Source organism: Triturus cristatus, chromosome 4_1, assembly GCF_964204655.1.
Source record: "Triturus cristatus chromosome 4_1, aTriCri1.1, whole genome shotgun sequence".
NCBI lineage: Eukaryota > Metazoa > Chordata > Amphibia > Caudata > Salamandridae > Triturus > Triturus cristatus.
In genome coordinates this window covers 425,268,731-425,286,168 of record NC_140585.1, presented here as the reverse complement: position 1 = coordinate 425,286,168, position 17,438 = coordinate 425,268,731, and the positions used below count along the sequence as shown (strand labels likewise).

The 17,438-nt window shown below is 41.6% G+C and overlaps 1 protein-coding gene across 3 annotated transcripts in view; it reads right to left on the bottom strand.

The window, feature by feature from the left end:
• ABTB3 (ankyrin repeat and BTB domain containing 3) overlaps positions 1-17,438 on the bottom strand; it is a 677,712-nt gene that overhangs the window by 311,623 nt on the left and 348,651 nt on the right. For all 3 annotated transcript variants that reach the window (XM_085652553.1, XM_085652554.1, XM_085652555.1), the window contains exon 2: positions 10,373-10,522. In XM_085652553.1, coding sequence (XP_085508679.1) covers positions 10,373-10,522 — 150 coding nt within the window. The remainder of the gene's footprint in view (positions 1-10,372; positions 10,523-17,438) is intronic.

Sequence of the window (17,438 nt, the reverse complement as noted above, 5' to 3'; positions counted from 1 at the left end):
AATGCATCAGTTGTAGATACTGGGAGTGAGTATGAATTAAAGCAAGGGAGTAGGACTCAGAGTAATGCCATTACCAGTAGGTGATTTAAGCATTACGCTTTCATCCCTCTCTCGCTTTAATACAGTGGCGTAACGAAAGTTGAGGGGGCATCTCTTCCACGCACACAGAGGGGCCCCCGCTCCGGATTTAATCCGGAGCTATTGGGCCTGAGTACCATGGTGAGAGAGCCCCTGCAGCTCAGGGGCCCCCCCACACCGCGGGGCTGCAGGGGTCTGTGTTACGCCCCTGCTTTATTAGAATATGTATGAGCATGAATTAAAGCGAGAGAGTAGAACTCAGAGTACCATTACCGGTAAGTAATTTAAGCACTGACAAAGTCAAGATTTCCTGGCTGGTTTTAGGTGTATGTTATATTTGGATGAAATGGCAGAAAGCTTAGACCGAGGTCATTCGTATGTATTTTTCACGTACGAATCGTACTTCGCCGTTTGTACGGGACTTGTACGATTCGTACGTAAAAAATACGGATACGAGTCGGACGGTAAATTTTTTTAACGGATCGGAATCGGCACCTTTATAATTACTTTAAAAATATTTTGTAATTTAAGATTTTATAACATTAAATTATATATATTTATATTTTGTAACCATTCTAACTATTATAATTTATTTTAACATTATTTCTTTTGGGGTTCTATTTAAAGTCACCAGCTCCATTATGTTGTATGGAAGGATGTAGCAGTACCAGTAGTAGGCTATGTGTGTTGCTGGGCTTACTCCATCGATGAGTTACACTAATTTAGCACCGTTGTGAGTCCCTCTATTGCTGTCATAACTTTTCAAAACTGCAATAGGCTTACTCTTTTGTGAGTGGCTTCATTTGCCTCCATAAACCCCTGCTTACTCTTTACTAAACACATACCATTTAATAGTAAGTATACTCCTTTTTCCAGACACTCCCACTGTACCTCCTACATTTAATGTGCATGTGTGAGGATTGCCCCATTAAAAAGATAGGAGAGGTGGAGATTTACACTTCTAGGTTTGAGGGTAGCATTTCGTAGTATTTTAGTAGTATTATTGTAGTACTCCTAAAGTACTACAAAATGCAGCTTGTGGGGCCATCTGCCTATACTGCATCGGTTATTTGAAGGCAGTTTGTTAAAGTTGCTACCTTTCAATTTCTAGGGTTTCATATTTTGAATGTACAATTTCGTTTCGCTGTTTCCCAAAAATTAAAATGAATGCTTGGTAAATGGCGTCTCCTGCATCTTATCTCTCTTTGAATAATTGCGGGAAGGCTGGAAAACCACTATTCTTCAGCACTTCTTTGCAAGCTGGTATCACATCAGTAGATGTCCATCATTAATCGTTTTTGCTCTCTCTTGAGGGCACTATCCACTGTTAATAGACACCAATGTGAATAAAGGCTGGAGCTGACTGCAAGTACTCATCTGAAGGGAAAAGAGCAATAAACACCAATGCCCCTAATTTCACATGACTGACAGATAAACACACACATTGTCCCCGTCTGTGCTATACCCGTTATTCACATGTACAAAACTCCTAAAAATGTGGCAGAGAAAATAACTTAATGCTAAACATATTGATTGAGAAAATCTTACAATTCTTCAAAATTTGAATGACTGTCAAACCAAAATAACTGTAGGAAAATCACCATGTTTGCAGTAATTTCCTCCCAATTTTTGCCCTTCCTGATTTGACGGACGTAATTCTTTGCAATTTACCCTGCTAAACAGTAGTAAAGTGCCTATGCGTTACCTTTAAACATTGTTAAATTGGCTTACCCCTACATCTAGCTTGTCTATTAGTCACTAGCATATCGTGAAGAAAATGCACTCTCAGCCTTGACATTAGATGCTACTTGTGGACTTCAGTAGCTGCTTTGCCATCAACAGGGTTGGCCTTTAAAACATGGCTTCAGGCATATCAGGTGTAGCCTAACTGCATCAGGTTAAGCACCTGCTGTAAAACCTGTCAAAATGACCTTTTTTAAGAGATGGGTGATTTTAAATATTAATGATTCACTCTCTAGGTCCACCTTGTTTCCCACAAGATAGGCCTTAAAGAAGTGTGCAAACTGCTTCAAGAGCAGAATAGTGACTAAAGCCAGATGACAGGAAGATCTGGGTACGTGGCATGTGACCCTTTAAGCTCAGGAAGATCACCAGGTGAGGTTCCAGAACTTCATTGACTTGAAAGGGGCATAGGTGAGGACTTTCCAATCAAGGTTCAGTGTAAAGGGAGACCTGTGAGAAGGATATTCATTGATCCCTGGACTAGGCCTGGGTGGAAAAATATGCTACGCTCGTGGAGTGTGCGTAGTTTGCCCAACTACGCGCTACGCGAATCGCACGGGGCACAGTGCAAAAACACGTAGCAGGCATTTTTTGCTCGCTCGCGGTCCTCAACGTCAAGTTGGCGGCCACGAGCGAGCAAAATCAACATCCCGGCGAGACTTTTACCTCGTTCGCGATTGGCAACATCAAGTTGCCGATCATGAGGCGCCTTGATGCCCCTCGGGCCAAGTTTGCGCGTTATACATTTATTTCATTCCATGAGCGTGGGAAATAAACCTCCCGGTGAGATTCTCAACGCAGGGTTCTCATTGCGAATGGTCGCGTATGCTTGCGACCGCTCGCTACGAGAAACTACCAGTCCGTGTTGAGAAAGCTGCCGCTCGAGTACAAATCTACTCGAGCTGCAGAAAACGACCGCTTGCACTGTGCATGATGCCGTTCACAATGATTGCACAGTGCATTCAAGCATCCGGCACTGTGCAATCATTGCGAACAGCATTTCCCTACCGCACTATGCAGTTTGCGTAGCTACGTGTAGCGTGCGTAGTGCAAAGTGCACTTCGCGTAGCTACGCGTAGCAACGCGTAGCGCGACTACACGAACTACGCCCAAGGTTACCCTGGACACAAGATTGTCAGACAGGCTCAATCCCAGTGGAAGGGTAGCTGGCCTCAGAACCAGTTTGATGTAGCTTAGGAAGAGGGGACTGGTTATTTTCCTAAACACACTCCAGACTGACACACAATCTCTCTTGAAGGGCTTAAGATCTGTTCCACCTTGGCTGAACCCAAGAATGGTGCAATGTGGGATAGTTTGCAGTAAGGCCAGTAGGATTCGCTGTAAAAGGGTGGAGGGATGATTGCCCCAGTAACGTTTTTCACATTGGCTAGGGTGTGTTCAGGTATCATCCCCACCAACTGGATAGTGGAACCTACAAAGCTGACCCCTCACACAGAGCTCACCAGAACACATTTTGGACCTGCTGCAGATCATAAGAGGACTGAAGCTGCTGTCTGTGACCTGTGTGGAGGCCTCAAAGGTTGGATCTGCTCCCATATATACTCAGGATTGAGCAGTAGACTCCGACGCTTAGTTGGCTGACCTTCTGTGTGGCTACGGAGACACATCAAGTTGCAAGAGGTGTTTTTCCTGAAGTTACCAGTTGATCAGTAGCAACTGGTCCTGGACTGGACCCTGCGCGTGGCCTATGCCGATGCACGTCCTGGGCCCTAAGTGTTGTCCTTGAGGTAATGGGAGCCTTAGAAGTGATCCAGAGGAGCTGCTTTATGAACCCTGAAAAGCTGGATTTTAGAACGTTTTGGACTCCTCAAGACCTCTAGACCATCAGTGGGACTATTATTATTCCTTGATGTGAGTGGTTACCGACCCCAAAAAACAATTCATGTTTCTTTACTACCTAACAAGTCATGATTGGGAGAACATAGTCTTCTATGTGTTATATAGTGAATAAAGCATCCTGTAATGTAAATTACGGGGATATTGAAAGCCGTAGAGGAGTTACGTGGCAAAATAGGCAAATGTGGTAGAAGGTTGATATCCTTTATTGAGTCTCAGAATGTCAGGTTAAATTTTAATTCTTATATTAAAGATCGCACCATCAACCTTCCCCTACATGCTTTAGAATTCTTGGCTTTCTTCTTCTTACTATGTCTGAAGCTATGCAAAATTAATGTGGAATCTGCACTGTGAAAAAAATACACCAACATACTGCTTCTAATTAGCTGCACAGCGTAATTTAAGTGGTATATAATATGTCACTTTTAAACGTTAGTTTCCTTCTTTCTTGGAATGAACTCTAAGCATGCCATGTGCTTATTACTAATAAGTAATGTAAAAAACAGACTGTACAAAGAGAAGTGGGAAATAGTTCAGTACAGTTATTACAGGCTTATGTGTATTAGCTATATTTTCTACTGAATAAAAAGGGAAGATTATACTATTCACCTGTAATCACCATATCATTGAGCTTATTTAATAACACGAGAATTTGATGAAAGGTGGGTGTAGACTTTGTCACGTCTTCCTTATAATGCGTACCATACCATAGTTTTGTGTCACACTATATTGTATGCACTTCTATGAGTTCTGGCTGTATCTTGGTGTGTCTGTCTAACTGAATGACGAAGCAGAAAGCAGTGGAGTCATGTTAAGTGTGTACATGAATGTGCCTTTGGCCTGTGGCGATGTCAGTTGTGGGCAGCACCTGAAGAAACAGGTTATTGGCTCCTGGTTAGGGATGTAGGATCGACTTATCTTGTTGTGTAAATAAAATAATGACACTTCTGAATTACGTGATGGATTCCAATATTCTTGTGTCCAGGTCTTCCCATAACCTTGCACCTGTTTAATTGTGCATACCATATTACCTTATACAGTGCGCAATTCCCATTAGCACATAACCCTTGTAACTTCTTCACTGCGACCCCCATACCCATTTTAACAATCCAGTCCTGCCACCGCCTCTGAAGGTTCTTACCATTGGCATCTGAGGGACGGAGCTAGGATGCCTGAACTCCACAGGCATTTCTGGCCCGACTGTGAGGCGTTAACACATGGCTTCCATCTAATTGACATAGCTAATGCAGAGTTAAGTGGGCCAAATATTTTCTAACTGATTAAGCAAGGCTTATTTCATGACTCCAACTCAAGATAGCTGAGTGATTTTAGTTGCGAGTAGTATTTAGTTCACAATATATCTCTCACATTGGCCACAGATACTGTCTTTTGATTGTTATTAATTTCTTGAAAGCGTTTGCCTCAATACATTAAACATATACTTCTGTCATCTGCTGCGATCTGCAAATCACAGATTCAAATTCTAGTATGCCAGCATAGCCTTCTCTGCAGATGTTGTTAACTAAATACTATTAAATGGCTTTTAGTAAGACATAGCAGACATGCCCTATGAAGTGTTGTGTGAGAATGAACACCGATTATCATACTCCAACCCCAAAAACAATGTAAAGCGTCTAGAAGTGTAATTGAACAAATTACCCTCATTAAGTTCTCAGTACATTGATAAGCCATACAAAACAGAATGAATCACAGAACTACTTCAATCTGCAACTGATTGACACCAGCCTCCCTTTATGCCTCCCAAGATGTCATAGAGTCTGACAGTGTGTGCAATACTGCACAATTCTGCACCACAGATGTCAAGAAGTGGTGTCAGAATCTCACAGGAAATCCTTTCACATAGAGCACGTTACTCGGGAGCTCGTCCTTTTCGCAGACATGAGCTTTAAATGTAATTGAATTCTATTACCAATTGGAAGACTGTCTCACTGCCCTCCATGATTCCTACCAGTCACTGAAAATTCTGACCACCTTCAAGTTAGTTCCTGTTATGAACCACAATGTACCCCAATCTAGGCCTAAGTAGCTACATGACCTTTTACCTACATTTCTTCTACCTTGCTCTGCATAACAGTTCTAACACTGACCTTTTACCAAGTTATGTGCTGAATAAAGGTTGATCAGTTTCCTTGAAACTGGCATCATTTATTATGCATGAGGATTCTTAGTATCATATCTTAATCTCCTGCCCAGGACATACATAGCAGGATTAACATATTCTGTATAATAACTCTCCAAAAGTCACCACTATCATCATCCTTGGACCACGTGCCCACTGTACATAATGGCAACCATTACATATCTAGGTAGAACCCCTGAGGGTACCTTTTGGGTATAAAAGAACCACATCTTCACTGGGTAACCAGAGGAGAAGCCTCCATGCTGACACAAGACACCGAGTTGCGTGCCTGCAGAAACTCCAGCATGCAGTTGTCTGACATCCTTTGTTCTCCCCCATCAGGCAATGGGGTTGGCTCTTTCCTAGGGGATTCTTGGCTTTGCACCCACATACATGCTAGGTACATTTAGGTACAGTTAGATAGGGTCCGCATGGTAGGAGTACACTTGATTGCTGTCATGTATCTACATGCCTGCATATATTCACTGTTTTAGCACCATGGTAGAATTCTACCTTTTATTCACTCTGTTGGTGCTTGCATCTGTTTCTGTCTAATGATTGTCGTAGCAAACAGGTTTTATACTAGAATTACGCTGGTTCAATAAATGCTTATTGAAAACGTCCCCACTGTTTATTCTGTTTATCTTTCCGAGACTACGTGAGCACGAGTGACTCCCCGAAAAGTACTGTACTATTTCCACGATCCCTGAAGGATCAAGGGTTATCAAGTTCGATGGTTGCCAGAAAATATTTGCTCCTTGGTAAGGTTAGGGAGCTTATTGTGGCACTGTGAGCTAGCTGGTCTAAAGGCTGACGTATCCTTTGGGGATGTCTGGAATCCTTTGGACACAAATCCCGTAGTTTATGTTGTCTAAACACGCAGATATTATGTATTTTTAGGTACTACAGGACATTACCATGGGCCAATGTATGAAATAATGACTCATTTATTTAAATGTCTCCCAGAAGAAAATGATCTTACAAATACAAATTTAAATATACAGAAACAATTTGCATTGTAGATAATTGTTTAAGACCTGTTTTTGCAATAACCATGAGCATCCTCAGGCTAATCAAGTCTTCAGAGTAGGCCTGGGAAAAATTGTAATTACTCTGGTGTAATCAGAGTCATTTCAGTAATTATGCATTACTCTTTTGAGGCGAAATTACTGAAATTACGAGATTACTCCAGCTTGAGTGATTAAGAGTAATTTCGGGCAAAAATCTTACTTCAGGAGCACAGGATCATTGAAATAGAGAGGGCGAGCGTCTGCTGGTTACTACTGTTTCTATCCTGCAGCATTTAGTGCTATTTTCTTAGCGCAAAATGCATCCTCAACCCATTTTGGATGCGAAAATAGTGCTAAGTGGTGGATTATGCTTCTCAAATAATTAAGCATAATTGTGAGAAATGTTGTGGTAATTACGCTTTGTCATGCTAAACAGAATTACGTCACTTATGCCTATCCCTGTTTCTAAGTGCCTTGTAGTTAATACATCCATTCTGTGTCCTATTCAAAATTCCAATTCAACCAATCAATCAAAAGCATAACAATCATATGATCAAAGAACACCACTAGTCTGTGCCTCAAAAAGTTTAATTTTGAGCAAAGATAATCAACATAAACCTCTTGGTTTTGCATGAATGAAATGTCATCACATTTCTAATGCTAATATTGTGCATACAGAGTGTCTGATGTGTCTTTGCTACAAAGCCTACCAAATGCTGTAACACCGCATGCATCACAGCCTGAACAGATTCTGCAGAAAAATCCCTCTGGTTAAATCTGGAAGAATTTTTCCACATAATAAGGCCACAAATTCAGAAATAACATGTGACATCACTACTTTAATACTGTAACCTAGCATTAGAGAGGTGGATGGTCTTGTTAATACCGGGTGCGGTATTACCAACCAACAAATACATGCCATCAATGCCATTAGACTCGTGATGTGGCGCACAAAGTTTCATCAGTTATGTCACTAAGCGTTCTTAAATGTACTTGTAAATCGCAAGCATCAGGGCCACTCCTTGCATCGTTTTACATGTGACGTACAAATGCCTTTGATGCATTTTACTCATAAGCAGGGACAGTTTTAGCACTGTTGGCGCCAAGTGCGACAACAATTTTTGAAGCCCTCTTCCCATGACCTCCACCTCGGATTCCCTCATGGCCACCAGGCAAAAGTGCCCCTCATCTCTCAATCTCAATCAATCAGGGATTTATAGAGTGCGCTACTCACCCATGAGGGTCTCAAGGTGCTGGGGGGGCGGGGGGTGCAGCTCCAGATCAGTCGAAGAGCCAGGTATTGAGGCACCTTCTGAAGGTGTGCAGAGTAGGGGAGCATCGGATGTTGACTGGATGCTCGTTCCAGGCATTTGCTGCAACATAGGAGAAGGCTCTTCTGCCTGCTCTGGTTCTGCGGATGCGTGGGGTCTCTGCAAGGACGAGGTCGGCGGAGCGAAGGTTCCTTGTGGGTAAGTGAAAGGATAGTCTCTGGTTGAGGTATTTTGGTCCGATTTTGTGGAGCGATTTGTAGGCATGGGTGAGTAGCTTGAAGGTTTCTCTCTTCTCGTCGGGGAGGCAGTGGAGGTCTCATAGGTGCTGGGTCATGTGCTCGTGTCATGGGGTTCCGAGGACGAGTCTGGCTGTGTTGTTCTGGATGGTTTGGAACTTGTGTAGCAGGGTTCTGTTGATTCCGGCGCAGCAGGCGTTGCCATAGTCTAGTCTGCTGATTATGAGTGCATGGGTGACGGTCTTTCTGCATTTGGGGAGATCCACTTGAAGGTCTTGCAGAGGATGCAGAGAGAGTTGAAGCAGGTGGAGGCGACGGCGTTGATCTGGCAGGTCATGGTGAGGGTGGAGTTTAGGATGATGCCGAGGTTTCGGACCTGGTCTGTTGGAGTTGGTGGGTTTCCAAGGGCGGAAGACCACCAGGTGTTGTCCCAGGCGGTGGAGGAGGGTCCAAGGACAAGGTCCCCTATCTTCTTCGAGTTGAGCTTCAGGCAGCTGTTGTTTATCCAGGCTGTGACGTTCTTTATTCCTTCCTGGAAGCAGAGTATGGTGTTTTCTGGATTTTTCGTGAGGGAGAGGATGAGCTGGGTGTCGTCAGAGTAGATAATGAAAGACTGGGGAAAAATATAAGATCCTAACCTATTTTATGCAGTTTGCATGCAGCTCTTTGATTACAGTTCGTAAAAGTCACTGTTCTATATTAGGGTTGCATCTTATGAACTGCGGTGACAAAATTATCTCTGTGACAAAAGCAGTAATCCACTCATCTATCCACATAAAATACAGATCTGTGATCTGCACGGTGGGAGTTCCTTGCAGCAGGCATATTAACCCTCTGCGCTACTTTATGGTAAGTGAAAACTGCCACTAAACAAAACTCTGATCTATCTCTTGCAGGAACATTATCACAAGAGTTATCTAGACATTTTTAATGCTGCCTGAAAACTGGACGCACAAGGAACTCTGCCGCAGGTGTTTTTAAATCATACCCCCATCCCAATGTCAGCGCCCAGTGTAGCCCCATCAGTCGCACTGCACTAAGGCCGACCTGCTCATACGTTATATCTGCAAACCGAGTCACACTGAGCAGCACCAGTGTTCGGAATACTAAGCAACAACACTCAAGTTCAATACCTTTAAGTAATTGCTGTTTTTACAAAATGGCTTGCGACTTAAAGGATTTAGCAGCTTATTTACAAGCCCCTTCTGCCGCCTGTGCCTCACTTTTTGTGACGCATCAGTGGCGCATTTTTTTGCCCAATATTTACAATATAGTACATATAATAATATATAATATGATATTGCATTGCTTTTCCTGTCCTTGTAAATACGGTCCCTTTACACACAGCACTTGCGTGAAAGGGGAGTTCCATGGATGTTGCTGTGGGTGTTCCCACGCAACACCCAGGGAACCTTACACATTTCCAGATTTGCGAGAAATCGTAAACCTGGAAATGTGTCTGAATGCTACACCTCCCCAGGGGAGGCGTAGGGAGGCGCAACGAGGATCCTCGTTTTTTTCCTCTTTCTACTGCACCTCATACCTCATATGATTGTTTATGTGCCGGAAGGTATCCCTTCCGGCACGTAAACAATCATTAAAAAAATGACATTTTACAAGTTCTATGTGTGCTAATGCATCACACATAGAAGTTGAAAAACTCCATTTCAGATTGGTTATGTGCAGGAAGGGAGACCTTCCTGCACATAAACAATCATCCCCGTGACGAAGACATCCGTGCACCATGGTGCAAGGGTGCCTGCATCAGCGCATGGCCGCTAATTGTGCGCCAGTGCAGGGGAGACCAAAGGGATCCGTCTTATCCTTGTAGATATGACACATTCCTGTGCTTTGAACGTGCTGCAGTGTGGTGCAGCCAAAGGGCTTGCGGTGTCGCGCTGCGGCACTTCCTTGTAAATGGGGCCCTTAGTTCGAAATACCAATCATCCCTTGCATTGGGAATGAACAATTAATAGTCAAGTATGGCGAAAGACACTGAGTGCCAATAAAAGGTGAGTAAATACATGTTGAACTTACTGAGCTCGGCAATGCTCCCAACACGTGTAGCAAGCAAGGATTGTTCTATGGTTCTTAACTCTGATTGGCTGAACATCGGGCCATCTCCCGGTTTATTGGACCGCTGGGGTTCTCTGTGAAGGTTGAGGCTGTCGGGCAGGCAAAGGACTCCTGAGGGTAAAGAGGAGGCAGACATAAGGAATGATGCATGTTACACTTCCAGCAGCTATGCTGACATTTCTTTGAGAATTAGCGCATAATGCAATCCTTTAAAGACAATTCTATTTTCAGGAATAAGAAAGCTGAAGTTGTGCTTGATCAGATTTAAACACACGAATCATATATAACTGTTACAAGAATAAACACGTGATAGAAAGTCACAAAGTTTTTCCCATTGACAAGAATTCATAAAATGCATTATGTTCAAAGAACAGCAGAAAATTATTGTAATTTAAGTCAAAATTATGCCGTTCAAAACCCATACCTTTAAAGTGTGATGTATTCAATACACTTTGGAGTAAAATAATTTCTTTTATCAAATACACTAACAGAAATGTTTTAAAAGGGGTGATTTTATTTTTTCACTTGCCAGATTATTTCCACTTTTAAAATGATTTCACTTTTAACATTTGGAGAAAACTGTTGTTTATTTGATGTTAGGGACAGGTACTCTTTTTGCAATAATGCAGTCATAAATTAAGTGTGCTGCTCTCACTTTAATTTCGTGTACTTGAGGTTTATCAGATAATGAAAACTCCAAGAGGCATGGTTACTATTCCAAATTATGTTATCATATACACTAGAGCTCATTGTCATTGAGACGCGCAGTCATCAAAGTCAAATTTACAGCTTGAATCTTTTGAACACATAAAATCGCAGGAGTGACCATCGGGAAGATGTCACAATAGTGGACCTCAAGGAAGTAGGGAAAACCAAACTAGTGAAATTAGTGAAAGAACTACGAAATCTCATGAGAAGAGCTATACAGACGTCCCTACTCTATCATTCAAAGTGTATTTGGTGAATTTGAGCACACTTTCAATCCTTCGGGTCACTTGGCACTGTTAACTGAAAAACTGTGTTTGTTGTTAATAATCTCAGGGACACTCATTCTGTCAGCCTTGGAAGAATCAATGAGGAGGCAGATAAACCCAGATGCTTGCACGCTTAGCACAATACACCGCACACAGCACACTGACCCACCAGGCGAAGATATCACTCAAAATTGCAATATAATGTTTTGCACAGAGTGCCTGAATTAGGGGGCTCAAGTACTAATAATGTGGTCGCAAAAAAGTGGCTACACATTGCAAACTAACATTTTGTGAACAATAAATTAACAAAATAAGAAGTTGAAATGGGTTGCAATCCGAGCTATCTCATGAATATTAATGAGGTAGGTTACAATTGAGGCTCAGGGCAATTGATAGTCACCGGGGTCAGCAGACTACCATGTCTGTGATAGCTTTTAAATAAGCAGGTTTTTTTTAAATGCAGCCCATTTTTCATAAAGAAAATGGGACTGTGTTTAATATGAAAAGTTTACTTTTCTTCAGCTTGTTTGAGAGTTGGCAGTGGCCCCATGGATCACTGTTTATACCCCAATATTGAATTTTTTTGCCATTCAGAAAAGGCAAGGGGTGTCCTAAGTGAACGGGTTACCATCTTCTTTGACATGTTGGCAATGTTTCAATGTCTTGTTACCAGATTTTGGTTGTGAAACATTGCTGCACAACATACACATTTGATCATTGGAAAGGAAGCCTACAACATGCACCTTCCAAATACCAAAATGGGAGCCATTCTAAAAACATTTATTGATGCAAAAACAATTTCTGAATAGCTAAGTGTGTTTAGTACATAGGAAAAATGGTTTCAGCATTCCCAAATATCTTTTTTACCTATTTGAATGGTTTCTGAACTCTAAAACCCTTTGTACAAGAGGCGAAAAATTCTTTAGATCCAGTATCAAGTTAAACATGCATTCCAGAATTTGGAAATATTGCAGTATCTTGGGAAACACGCTGCCCAATTTTATCATGCCATATAATGACAAATTAATTGTTATATAAGTGAATATTCATTAGCATATAATGTCGTTGATTGCTGTTTTACATAATGTAGAGGTTTAATGAATCATATATTTGCAATCTCATATTGCGACCCTACCAAGCAAGGTGGATGTTTAGCCTTCAGCCCCTTCAAATTAGGAATATATGTTATGTGTAGCTAACCTGATAGAACATTCAAGAGCCGCTAAGGAAGCCAATTGAAACTAAGTATACACCTGGTTGTGAATTTAGAGCTGTTTTATCAAACATTTGATATGAAAAAAATATGGGGTGACCTGCACTTTTAAGTGGGCATTCCACTCAACACCTCAGCACCCCTAATAAGGCACAGACTCTGCTCTGTTAACAAGGAGTCACATGGTCAGATTACGCCAGACCTTGAATTAGTAGATTGACTGAGTATGGTAGAACAGGCAAACTTGAGCATAGATGAGCAATCAAATCAGGAAGGGAATCACAGGGGCAGCACGATCTCTAATGAGGAAGATGCATGTGGACATTTAACACAGAACATAGTAAATGATGAAACAAAAGGAATCAAAGATGTAGAACCAAACCCAGAAGGATCTCCTAAAACCCATATGGTACTGACAAAAGGACACATACCTTTAGCCAAAGTTTCATGGAATGTTGTAGGCTTAAAATAAAAATTACAGGATCCAGACTGGCATAACTACATTGAGGAATTTGATCTCTGCCTCTTCCAAGAGATATGCCTATTGACAACCCCGTACAATTTAGGATATAAAAAATACTACAAAAATGTTATCCCATCACAGAGAGGTAGAGCCTCAGGGGGGCTCGTAATTTGGGTCAAGATAACCTTAGGAATAGGAACTAGCATTTATACCATAGACTCGCCTGATATACTGCAGTACAGCTTGACAAAGACATTAAAAATAAAACAAATCTGTACCTATTTAATGTCTACAATAGACCCACTAGGCAAACCTTAAACTCTCAGATTAATGATTTACTAGGTAACGCCCTGGACTGTGTAGATCCACATGACACAGCAATTGTATGCGGTGATTTCAATCGCACATACAAACCCTTAAATGGCCTTGAAATGCTAACAGAGGAAGAGGATTTGGCCAAGGTCCTGCTCCAGCTAGAAGCTGAACTGTCAAAACATGTACTAATGCTGCAGTACAGATAATGCAGCTCACTATCAAGCACAACTTAAGGGCATGCAATGGAAGGGTGTACAATAATGGGAGTGAAAATTGTACCTTAAATACATTCAAACGGGGTAGTTCAGATCAGTAATCCAGAATAGACTACATTATCCACAGCATGCACTGCTGGAGCAGGATCTTGAGCTGTAAGATAGACGCAAGAGACGACACTGATCATTGTCCCCTTTGCCTAGAAGTAACAGGCTACTCGACAGGGAACCAGCTTTCTAAAATAAGCTCTCCAAAAGCCCAGCTTATAATAGTAAACAACCGTAGAGTGGTTGAATGGCCCCCATAATACAGATAACATAGACTATGACCAATATCTATAAGGCATTCGCCGAGGTAGTAGGCCCCTACGCAGAAACAAGTGGAACCTCAGCAACTGCAATTGCAATGCACCTACTGTTGGTCATAAAGCTAGGACCATTTCTCACTGGAGTTGCAAGAGAGAAGCATAAGCAAAACCATAAGATTAAATCAAAAGACAATCCCTGTTATATCTCGGATTACAGGAAACCCAAAAAATCCTAACTTGAGAATCTAAAACAGGGAAATGTCCAATCAATAAGGAGAGCTAGGGATTGCCTTAGGCAAATACTGGCCATCGCAAAAAAGAGCTGGGAGGAGGCCAGTTGGACGGATCACCTCCAGGCTGCAAAATCCAACAAAACAACAGAATTTTGGAAAATAGTCACGCTTGGTGGCAAGGACCAAGTAGCGCATATCGAACACCGCTTGGATCCTGTAACCTGGACAGAGCATTTTACCAACCTATATTCAGATTATCAGTCTACCATCACTAAATACCACAGACCCAAAAACGGCGAGGGATATGAGATCCACTTTACCCTAGAAGAAACTGCTCATGCAATAGATACCATCAAGCTGGGAAAAGCCCCAGGATTAGATAGACTTCCTGGAGATTTGTTTAAACATGACAAAAAGGTATTGGTCCCATATGTTCATTTCTTCTGTAATGCTATAGCTTCAGGTGCCCCAATACCGGCCACATGGAGATGGACTGAAAATGTCCCTATTCTTGAAAAAGGTAGCAAATAAAAACCCAAGAACTACAGGATAATAAGCCTAATAGATGTACTATAAAAAGTATATGCAAGACAACTTTTAAATAGACTAAACAAATGGATAGATTACAACAACATATTATCCCCGTATCAGGCAGGATTTAGAGCCAGTACAAGTACGATAGACCAAGTCTATAGGCTCCTGTGCATCATCTGAAAATATACCAAGATGAAGGGAGGCCATATTTATATAGCATTTGTAGATTTTATGGCAGCATTCGATCTAGTACCCAGAGGTCTACTGTGGGACTCACTGCAAAAACAAAACGTACCTGCAGACCTGCTTGATCTGATGGCAAGGCTGCAACATGATAATTATGCAAGAGTTCGATGGGGTATGAATGGAGAGCTTACTGAACCAATCCCTATAGCCAGAGGAGTGAGACAGGGATGCGTGCTCGCACCCACCCTGTTCTTGCTCTATATTAATGACGTGGTTGATTATCTAAAAAAATCAAAAAATGATTCCCCAAAGCTCAGTGGGAACTTGGTTCCAGCACTATTATTTGCAGACCACACTATTGTGATCTCGCAGATGCCGAAGGGCTTGCAAAATTTATTGGATGATTTTAACATGTACTGCAATCTAAAAGGCCTAGAAATAAATATTGGGAAAACAAGCATTTGGCCATAAACCCCCACAAGGACTTCAGAACCAATCTTAGGGTGAATAATTGGAAATTAGAGCATGTCCCAAACTTCACCTATTTGGGTATACTACTCGATTCAAAGTTGGCATGGAAATCACAGATAAATCACTCTGCACTGGTGCTCACACAGAGGTCCGGAGCTATTCTTCAGAAGTATTTCCTATCCTCAAGTAAACCAATGACACTAGCACTGGAGATTTACAAATGTAAAGTACAGGCAGCTGCCCTATATGGATCAAAACTCTGGGGTAATGGTGATATTAAGCAAATAACAAACGGGAGAATACGTTTGTGAGGGGAATCTTGGGGCAACCCCTGGCAACACCACTTACCCCAATGTTTTATGATTTAAGTGTAAAACGTATAAGGCAAATTGCACCGCGACACCCGCTGCTTTACTGTGTTAGGCTATGGACAACGCGAGAACTAGCAGCCTATAGAGAAGGCATCAAAGAACTCCTAGCTATCTATAAATGCATAACTTTTCCTTGGCTTAGATTTGTTAAGAAATGGTTTACAGAACTTGATGTCTGCTCATATTGGACAGAGCCACACAGGTTAGCACAAAGCTTTAAGAACACGCTGAAACAAACATACTGGGCGCATGCCCGAAATGCACTTCATCAAGACCCTAATTTAGGCAGACTAACAATGCAAATTCTTAACGTTAAACCTAATCGATGTTTTGAAGAGTTCCTCGACATTATCCAGCCACATTTGGCGAGAATCTTGTACTTGAAATTAAGGTACGACATACTCCAGATCAAAAGCTATACCGCAACTTGGGGAACTCAGGGAGAACGAGCTTGCACTTTATGCAATTTAGGCCTTACTGAAAACACTGTGCATATCCTCTTCTTTTTCCCAGCATACACTAGGGCAAGAAAGAAATGGATCCATCCTTTGTGCAATAGGCTGGGATTTGGGAAGCATCAAGAGGCCTTAAATATTTTGAAATATATCACTGCGCCGTATGTAATATTTGCTACATCTAAATACCTGCTTAGAGGTAGGGTTTATATGAAGAAAGAAAGGGCTAAAGCTGTGATGTTGCAGTGAACAATGCATTCCCTTGTTTGGAATTTGCACTATCAAGGATGTTACTTTTATTGTAAATACTCTACATCGTTTTATATTGTTTTTAACGATCTTACATACACAAGCAGGTTGTGGTCTAGATTGTAACATTGTAATGAATAGCACGCTCTCTCCCCACCATGGACTTTGAACTAAGACCAATGATAGTTTTATCCTGATACTGTATACATGGTTCAACTGATCTTAGATACTATTGATTCTAAATTGTCCACTTTTACTGACTGATAATTATGGCTTTCTAAGAACTTATTGATAAATTCAAAGACTGTCATTTCCTTCGCTGGTTCGGCTGTTAAGGCTGAAACCTAAACAGTATGATTATAATATAGTTGATTGTGGACTATTTGAAAATCTTGTTTTATTGTGAAACTTTTATGGCCTACGGCCAAAATAAAGTATTTAAAATGAAAAAATGAAATGACAAAAAAGCTGCTTGCTAAGTCAGCTGGCCTTCTTCACACAGATAATCATAGTGGAACCAGCTTGATTTCCCCTCTAGGGTACAGAGAGGTCCAGTTGACCAGGAAGGAAATTGACAGGCCTTAGGTATATTTGTTGACTAGAGTCAGACATTTATATATATAGTCTTAAGCTAGGCAACTTAATGCCAGCATGTGGACACGAGTACAGCAGGGGACAAAGTTCATCTTGTTACCAAAGTGATACATTTTTCCAATGGGGAGGGAAGGATGGGGCCAGGGATGGAGTGGGAGTTCTAGAAGGAAGCTGTAGCAGTAATTTAGAAGGCACATAATAAGAGGACTAAGAAGGGTTGCAGTTAGTAGGATGAGGGAGAAGATGAGATAGAGATGAAATTAATGTATGTGGCGAAGGCAAAAGCACATAGTAGAAGCAACAAAAGTGAGTTAATTGCAGCTATTGGAGTTTTGCTGTGTTTGCTGGGGGATAGTAAGGAAGAAAAGGATGGCAAAGCTGTCCCTACTGTTGCTCAGGTTGGAGTGCGAATAATAAATTCAGCCCCTCCAAAGTTCAACAATTTC